General features: G+C 37.7%; 1 protein-coding gene and 1 pseudogene across 1 annotated transcript; both read left to right on the forward strand.

The window, feature by feature from the left end:
• LOC106294094 overlaps positions 1-3,520 on the forward strand; it is an 8,538-nt pseudogene extending 5,018 nt beyond the window's left edge.
• Positions 3,521-6,706: 3,186 nt separating this feature from the next.
• LOC106343518 (protein YLS9-like) lies at positions 6,707-7,602 on the forward strand. Its single transcript, XM_013782756.1, has one exon. It carries the CDS (start codon positions 6,804-6,806, stop codon positions 7,440-7,442), a length of 639 nt encoding a protein of 212 aa, XP_013638210.1. The 5' UTR covers positions 6,707-6,803; the 3' UTR covers positions 7,443-7,602.
• Positions 7,603-9,845: the final 2,243 nt, after the last annotated feature.

Raw genomic sequence — 9,845 nt, forward strand, 5'->3', positions numbered from 1 at the left:
GGATTCATACTCGCCATCCCCCTTTAGGACCATCACTCGTTTGTTTGGACAATCCCGAGCGTAGTGGCCCTTGCCCTGACACTTATAACAAATGATGTCACGAGTACGCAAAGTTTGGGCTTGAGTCTTACCCTGCTCCGGCTTAGATGCATTAGACGATTCAGCCTGGTTTGTCTTGAATCGGCTCTCAATCTCAATCGTCTTGCCCTTGTCGCCTTGCTTTGAACTCGGTTGAGTCCAAGCAGGTTTGCTGCGGCTGGTACTGGCCGTCTTGCGCTTGATGTGCTGCTCGGCTTGCGTAGCAAAGTGCAATAGATCGTTGAAGTCTTCATATTGTTGTCTCTCCACCTTGCGGGCAATGCGGTCTTGCAGCCCTTCCAGGAATTGAGACATCATTGTCTCCTCGGGCTCGTCGGTCTCAAGGTTATTCCTGAGTGCCTCGAACTCCTCAAAGTACTCCTCCACAGTCTTAGTTCCCTGCGTAAGTTTACGAAAACATTTTAGCACATCACGCTGGTAGTAAGATGGAATGTACCTCGCGCGAAGCTTGGTCCGCATCTCGGTCCAATTACGTGCTCTCCACACTGGCCCGGACTCAGCAACGTCTCGATCCCACCACGAAAGAGCATTGTCTGTCAGCTGGGCTGCTGCTAGGGCAACCTTCTTGGCCTCACTATATTGGTAATAGTCGAAGATGTACTCCATGCGCTTCTCCCACACGATGTAGGCATCCGGATCAACCTTGCCGGCAAACGTCGGGGGGTGAAGCTTAAGCGCCTTGCCTCCCAACCAGGGCTTTTCCTCCTCTCGGATGTAGGCATCTGGATCAACCTTGCCGGCAAACGTCGGGGGGTGAAGCTTAAGCGCCTTGCCTCCCAACCAGGGCTCTTCCTCCTCTCGGTCTCGACCTCCTCTATGGTCGCGGACTCCTCCTACTTGGCCCCGGGGTCCTCGCGCGTTCCTCCTACCTCCACGGTTCGGCCTCTCTTCGTCCTGACCCCGGTTCGGCCTCTCCTCGTCCTGACTGTGCGTATTATCGGTACTGTCCGCGTCCGAGTCAGTGTCATGCGGGTCCAGCTGATGCCTTCCTGGTGGTCGAGGTCCGTTGGGCCTGCCTCCCTGCCGTAGCTGAGCAAGCTCGGCGGTGATTGCTCTAAAGCTCGCCCTCAGCTCTTCATTGTCAGCTAGGAGCTGAGCGTTTATGGCCGCTTGGTCGTGACCTATGTCTCCCATAGCTCTCTGAAACAAAAGAGACTCAAAGAAAAATTAGAAGACAAGAGCGGACTTGGGTCGGATACTTTGAGTATCGACCAAGCCTAAGAATGAATGCAAAGTTAAGGCAAAAATCGAATCAAGTGGTTTGAAAAAGGAAAGAGAAATATATATTTTTTTTTTTGATTTTCGAAAACTTGGAAAGAAAGTAAAACTTCTTTAATTAAATATTTTTTTTAAATGCAAGAATTGAAAACTTGGAGAACAATCCGAAAACTTGAAGAATAAGGAAAGTAAATATTTTTTTTTGAGTGCAAAATCGAAAATTTGGAGAACAATCCGAAAATTCAAAAAAATTAAGGAAAGTAAATTATGACGGCTAGGGTTCAGAAGAACTGAGTTTCGCAGGAAACTTCAGCTCTGATACCAAATGTTGCAGGCAGAGATCCAGACTACTCAAGGCTTGACTGAGGTTCAAGAGTTCGGACTGGACAGGTCGAACAGATGGCCACGGGAACGACTAGACGAGTGCGATGGGGAGGAGGATCGGCCGGTTTGTACCTGAAACAAGAGGAAGTGATTTTTATGAGTTTTATGGATTAAAAAATGAAGAACAAAGAGTATCCTAACTGAGAAACAAGGAACAAAAACAAATATGAATTTTTATGGGTTTTTTTATTTCTAGTGGCCGATTCTGAAACAATAGATGCAATGGAACAAATAAACAAGGGAAGGATAGAGATGGCTGATGGATTCAAGTTGCTGGACTTGTGTCTCTCTCAACAAGAACAGTGGATGGCGGTGGATAGCTATGGGATTTGGCTTACTGGATGTATATCTCTCTCAAGGCAAATCGATGGATGGAATGGAGGTGAAGAATCGCCACAAGCTTGGTGATTGAAGCTTGATAAGACTCGGCTGCTCTCTCTTGTTTCTCACAGAAAAAGACTTAGGGTTTTCGGTTTGCAAAGGCAAAATTATTCATAAAAGACTTAGGCCAAAAATCGCCAACTACAAGGAGTTATATAGGGTTTATCCCTTATGAGACTCAAAGATAAAAAGGCCTTAAACAAGCTGGCCGAAAATTAAGGCTGAAACAATAGCCCAAAGTTTTAACCAAATAAAATTAAAATAAATTAAAATAAACCAGACATCTGGTTGTCGGTTTGAGAAAGTCCGATCAGAATTCATAGTATGCTTGCATGTTGCCTCGTTAAAACCTTTCGGAAAAACCCAGTGGGACAAAACCCGATAAGGAAAAAGAGTACAACAGCATACTACTCCTTCTGATGGCGGCTATATCTCTGAACCGGAAGCAAGTTGGTTGGATGGATTGAGGATGAAGGTGGAAATGGTCAAGCCGGCTTCATTCTGGTCAATGGAAGAGAACTGACTTGAATGAATGGAATCTGGAATCTCTAATGGTTCGCTGGTGTCTTCAACCTTTAAGTCGGCCAACTCCTGGATCAATAGTTGCTTGAATTCGGTTTGTTCCTATGCAAGCAACTCCTGGACAGCTTTGGCAAATCCAGCTCTTATAACTCTTGAACCGGACCTTGTGGTAGGACCTTTGCGGATGATGGGAACCTCAGTTGTGGGGACTGCAACAGAAGCGTTGCTGGAGCTACAATTTCGTTGTTTCTATACCATCTTGATCATGCGCGGGCTCGTTTAGGCACTGATGCAAAAGAATGTTCAGTTAGTGGGAAGAGACATATCAAAGGGATGGTCGATGTGTACCGTAAAACTCTCTCAAGCGACGGTGTTAAGGGTTTTTACCGTGGCTTTGGCGTGTCGATACTAGGGATCACTCTTTACCGTGGGATGTATTTTGGGATGTATGATACCATCAAACCCATTGTGTCGACACTAGGGATCACTCTTTACCGTGGGATGTATTTTGGGATGTATGATACCATCAAACCCATTGTTTTAGCTGTTTCCTTAGAGGTATGTTATCATTGCTTAATCTAAGAGTAAGAGTAAACAATGGTTATAAATGGTTGCTTTGAGTTTGTGACAGGGAAACTTCTTGGCTAGCTTTTTGTTGGGTTGGAGCATTACTACCTTTGTAGGCGTCATTGCTTACCCTTTTGACACAGTTAGGAGGAGAATGATGCTTACATCAGGACAGCCTGTTAAATACATGAACGCCATTCATGCATTGAGAGAGATAATGAAGTATGAAGGGTTCTCTGCACTGTATAAAGGAGTTACTGCCAACGTGCTTCTTAGTGTAGCAGGAGCAGGAGTGCTTGCGGGGTATGATCATCTTCACCGTATTGCTTATAAGCATTGGCTTCAGTAGTCTCACTTACATTCCAATGTGTTGTGTTTATTAACAGAATCATTTTAAACAAATGAGGATAGGGGAAAATTGTTGATAATTCTTGTGCAGATACATTTGTTATTTCAATAATCCATTGAAGAATGAGAATTTATTTCAAATATTTTGATGATACAAACACAAAATAAAGGATGAAAAGCTTGCAGGTTGGTGTTTTTAAGCGAGAAGCCAGAAGTTGTTGTGGCGTTTGGTGGTGATTAAGTAACCACCGTGCTTGCGCTTCTTTGGTTTAACAGCTATGGTCATGCAAGGAGCGTTTTCGAGACAGTATTTGAGAACGCCGGTATGTCCATGGCGTCTCTTCCAAGCCCATTTCTTCAGTAGCCTCCATATAGGAGGTTTCTTCTCTTGTCCAACTACTAAAAGAGTCACTTGTTGTTTCTTTGCTTCTTCAACGATCTTTGCTCCTTTCTCTTTGTCTTTCCCTTCTAGCCTCCTTATCTCCACTTCTATCTGTCATTATATACACAAATCTAACACTATCTCTAACTCCTCATATATATAACAAACAATGGAGAGTGAAACTCACCCCTGTTCGTTTTGTTTGGGACAGTTTCTTCAGAGTGTGGACTAGTTCATCAGTTTTCACCTCGCGTTTTCGGTTTTTCCTTGGTCGTTATGTTTTTTTTAATATCTGTTTAAAATGTTATCTTTTACTATGTTTTATTTTTTTTAAAAATTTTTTTTTTAATAAAACAATGTTTAATATTTTTTTAAGAACCCTTAATTAAGAAACTCCCAATGGAGCACAAAATCTATGGGTTTCTTAACTAACTTTTATTATTAAACAAGTCCTTAAGAAACTCAAATGGGGTTATAGGGTTAATGATGCTCTTAGCATGATTAACCCCAGTTTTTTAACTCCAGTTTTTTAACTGGGGTTCTTAGATTCGGCTAAGAACCGTCTCTTAAATAAGAGATATAATAACAACCCGATTTCTCGTAAAGCTTAGAACTCCGCAATTACATACGTCTATATAATATATACATACACATACATGTATTTTAAGAACTTAGGAGCAAGAAACCCCCAATGAGGTTGCTCTAAGAACCATCTTTTAGCCGAAAAATGTAAAAAAAAAACAAAAAAACAAAAAAAATGTCAAATAATGAGTTAAAAACTCCGGCTAAGAGACCGGAGTTAATAACCAAAGAGGTTGTTATACAAGAAAACAATTTCAGCGTTTACACTTTACACTATAGGCAATGCAGGGTTTCTATTGAACTGGTCCACACTCTAGACCGGTCGGGTTGGTTTTGGCGTTTAAGTTTTTGGTTTTTTTTGTTATAATTTTAAGAAAATTGGTAAGAAAACAAGAACTTCGATTATAATTTATGTTACTTATTATATAGTAAAATTGATGGTGGGGAATCAGCATGGCCAGGCATCCCAAAGTGAACTTTTGGATGCAAAAAGTGCTTCCATAATTGCTTGGAATGTTATAGTTAAAAGATAATCTGACAATTCTTTGCTGCTACCGGTTTGTTTGTGTGGTCGTATGTTCTTTTTCGTTCAGAATCTCCCTTATCTAGGTGTAATGGGCTTTTCTTCTTCTTTTTTTTAATTTTTTTTTCCATGATGGAATGATGTTTGCTATTCAATTTCTTTTCATTTCTTCACTGTGTGAGTTCAGTTGGAACAAATATGAATATCCGATATGATACAATTTGTTATGCGCACAACAACTAAATATGTAACATTGTAATATTAAAATTTCATTCACCTATGTCGACCGGTACCTATATCAATTAGAAATACGATAATTAGTTGAAAAATTATTTCCAATCTAATTACAACACAATGTTTAGATCAGTTGTTGTAATTTTAATCAACGTAACAAGACACATAGAGATGACGGACAAGTTGATCAAAAAAATAAAGAGATGACGGACAAGTTGATCAAAAAAATAAAGAGATGACGGACAAGTTGATCAAAAAAATAAAGAGATGACGGACAAGTTGATCAAAAAAATAAAGAGATGACGGACAAGTGGTGGTTTCTCTTTTGGCAATTAGTGTTTGGTCACTTACGGCCTCTTTTCCAATATGGGGGACTTACGTGGATAGATGAAATTCTCTTTCAGTCTCTATCGCTTTATTGATCCATATAAGATACAAGTATTTGATCATTTAATACTTAAAAGTCATTAGGTATTGAATATTCATCTACCATGTGATAGCTCCAATGATACTTTTTGTATGTCTTGAGTTTTTTTTTTGTTGAAAACTTTATACCTAGACTAGCCAAACTAAATCTAAACTAAACCGAAATGTCCATCTTTAGTAGGGAAGGGAGAAACTAACTGTTTTACAAAATCAATGCTAACAAAATGTTAAAACATGGCTCAATGGATAATGATTTTGCGATTGCTTATCATCGATCAACCACATAATTTGGTTGAATTACGATTTACATTCAACCATTTTACGATTTTACAAATGTAATATTAATATCATCTGCTTTTATTTATGTGATATATTACCTTTTCAATCAAACATTGGTTATTTTCTTGTACATATTTATCTTTGCTTTCACATTTTATAAATACTATGGAAAATGAGAAATATTAAGAACTGATTTAGAACTTTTAATTAAGTTTCATTTTCAAACGAGGAAGCTGGAAGTAACATTTACCAGCTGAATTAGTAATGGGTTTATTGTTGGAGCCACAGAAAGAAAAAAATTCGACCACAAATAAAGTCACCTTTCTACAGAAGACATGGACCGATCATATCTATCATTTTCTATTTCACAATTTTCTTCATTCCTAGAAATAAATACATATATACTCATTGATGTACAGAAACTAAAATGAAAGTAGTATTCATTATTCAACAACCAATACAGTGCCATACAAACCATGTAGTATACTAAAATACTTGGCTGCACATGTACAGTTAGTGAGTTACACTATAAAGAAATATTATGTACCAAAATCCAAATACATAAACTTACATTAATTAACCAAAAGAACTTTTGATGATTAAAATGTCATGTATGATTTGTATAAATATTCTTGCTTCAGTTTTTTTTTTTTTTTTGATCAACTATTGTTGCTTTAGTAAAATACATGTACAACTACTATTATCGTTTTGATTTTAATATGAAAGAAAGAATACCTTTATTTGCTTATCATTCTTCTATAAAAGTATAAAGCATACAACACATCAACCAAAAAATAACAAAAGCCTCTCTTAACAACTTCTCCACCGCCGCCGGAGAAAAAAACCCACCACCATACCATGATCTCCAAAGACTGTGGCTCCCATAGTCACTCTCGCCGGAAACTAATCCGTCGCATAATATGGTCAATAATCATCATCCTCTTCATAATCTTCCTCACAATACTCCTCATTTGGGCAATTCTCCAACCTTCAAAGCCACGTTTCATCCTCCAAGACGCCACCGTCTACGCCTTCAACGTCTCCGGTAATCCACCGAACCTCCTCACCTCCAACTTCCAAGTCACTCTCTCTTCCCGGAACCCTAACGACAAGATCGGCGTTTACTACGACCGTCTTGAGGTCTACGCTGCTTACCAGAACCAGCAGATCACTTACCGAACATCGATCCCTCCTACGTACCAAGGACACAAAGAAGTCAACATCTGGTCGCCGTTTGTCTACGGAACCTCCGTCCCCATCGCTCCTTTTACCGGCGTTAGTCTTGACGGCGATCAAGAAAACGGCGCCATTAGGTTGGATATTCGTGCTGACGGCAGAGTGAGGTGGAAGGTTGGGGCGTTCATCACAGGGAAGTATCATCTTTATGTGAGGTGTCAGGCGTTTATTAACTTCGCTAATAAAGCTGCTGCCGGAGTTATTGTCGGAGATAACGCCGTTAAGTATACGTATGCTCAGGGTTGTAGTGTTAGTGTCTAAAACTGCAACGGAGCGAAAGCAGGTAAGCAAAGGTCTCCGTTAGATATTATATATGATGTGAATTGTACATTTTGCTTATACGATGGCAAATTATTACAGATCCGTGGTGTTGTTGTAACGAGTTATGAGAATTTAAATATGAATACTTTTTACAATTAAATTCTAAATTCTCTTTCAAGTTGTAATTTTCTTGAAAAATAGTTTTTTTATATAAATTTTTCTTGAAATATAGTTCCGGTGACTAAGATGCATCTTGTGATCCTATCAAATCAACTTTAGCTTCAAAATTTTTGATGAATTTTCTTAGTAGCCGATAAAGTTGGACGGTGATAGACTTCACATTTTATCGAATAGACTATGACTTGTTAATGTTTTGTGGACATTGTGTTACGGTGTCATCGTCGATATATATGTCTCCATCTTTTTCTTAAATTAAATTGAGATCCATAAATATATATCTCTACAATATTCCACAACAAATAAGAACGTTCAAAAAGAAAAATGATGTGGATTAGATTTATTTTAGCCATCTTATGGATTTGTAGACTTTTCTTGTCTTTTTTTTTTTTTTGGAACTGACTTTTCTTGTCTAAAATGATGTATTGCTTAAGATAAGGTTTTCTTGCACTATAAAGCACATCCTTATAAAATCTTACGTAACATTAAAGTTAGTAAGGGTGACGTGACTTAGGGATTATCGAGAATATTCTTGGATCTTGTATCGGGATCTGGTGTACTCACTGTTACAAGTACAACTTAGAAGAATTCAGCTTGTTTCTTTACTATTCTTTTTTTTTTTTTTCAGATTTGGGATTTAATAGTTTCTGTGATCTAAATATTTACTGCCTCTGTTCCTGTTCCTGAAACTAAGATTTTCTAGAATATGCACGCTTATTAAAAATTTAATAAATGTTTATAATTTAATTTATTTTTTACTTTATTATACACTTTCCAATAACTTTCCACCAATGAAATTTAATCAATTCAAATATTCTCAATTAATGTTCCTCAAAAGTATAAAAAAATATTTTAACAATATAAAAAATCTATCTTTGTGGAACAAGAAAAAAATCTAAAACATCTTATTTTCGAGAACGGAGGTAGTAGTATTTACTTGATGTTCAAACAAAACATTTAGTATTTACGTACCTCTAATTAAGATCCAAGAGGGACTACGTGACGTCCGATCATCGCACACCTCTCGACAGCTCGGGACGTGTCCAAGAAGTTAATTTTTTTGCTATGACTATTTGCATTCATTTAATTTAAAACATGGTCCACTCAGTATTGACAAAGAAATGGGAATAAAACATGGTCCCTTAAAAACTCATTATTAAACCATTGAATAAAAATAATATAGGAAACGTTGTAATCAGTAGGCAAATCTTGACGAAGAAAGGCAGTTTACTAATACTAACTCGGGACGGGCTATGTAATTTAATCTAAGTTAAACGTCGTTAAGAACTTTTAACCAGACAACACTTTTACAAATTCATTTTTTTTCTTGATAGAAATTAGTCCAAATAGACCAGGTGATTGTGGTTGAGTGGTAAGGGAACGGGACTGAAACGCCAACACGTTTCAGGTTCGATCCACCTGCTGTGCGAAACTAAGTTACAATTATCCTGGTCATCTAACACGGATATGACCCTATGCTTTAGAATCTATTTGAATACCCGGAGAGAGGGTCTATCCGTTGGCTTCACCTCCCCTTGGAGATTAGTCTGGGCCTCTCCATGGGCCTGGGATACCCCGGATTAATCAAAAAAAAAAAAAATTAGTCCAAATACTAATCTTCTCGACCTTTTCTGTTTGACATAATAGACTCATAAAAAATAAATTAAGTGGGTCTTTGTATATCGGTAGTTAGACAATCAACATCTAGTTTTTGTTAATGCATCTTTTAATCAAGAGAATGTCTAATTTAATATAAATATGAGAGAATTATGTAATCTAGTTTTCTTGAATCTATAATTTGGATTTCAAAGCGCATGATATATACACATGCTTTTCTTGAATAAAGTTGACTGATAAACCTAAACTTGAATTTTATTTTATAAAAATGGTGGTAATGAACGTGGTATGTGGGCTGTTCACACACACACAGACAAGAGCTACAAAGCCTACAATATATATGAATAAGACACTGCCAAACTTACATCAATATATATAAAGTAGACATTTTAGACATTTTCCCTTCTTCTTCTGACAAGTGGCAAGGGGGTTTGCTGCCACGTGTCCTCTTTTATTTTTTCATCAAAATTCACATGTTTGTTATATTATTAAATTACCGATGGAACTTGAATAATGCAAAAAATAAGAAAATTAGAATAAATAAACAAATAACAAAAAAAGTGAAATTTTCGATTCTGATAGAATTTCTGAGAATTTTAGTTATCTAAT

Source organism: Brassica oleracea, chromosome C5 (genome assembly GCF_000695525.1).
Source record: "Brassica oleracea var. oleracea cultivar TO1000 chromosome C5, BOL, whole genome shotgun sequence".
Lineage (NCBI taxonomy): Eukaryota > Viridiplantae > Streptophyta > Magnoliopsida > Brassicales > Brassicaceae > Brassica > Brassica oleracea.

Excerpts from the sequence above, each read along its gene's own strand:
- LOC106343518 (XM_013782756.1), top strand. The coding sequence starts at position 6,804 with ATGATCTCCAAAGACTGTGGCTCCCATAGTCACTCTCGCCGGAAACTA.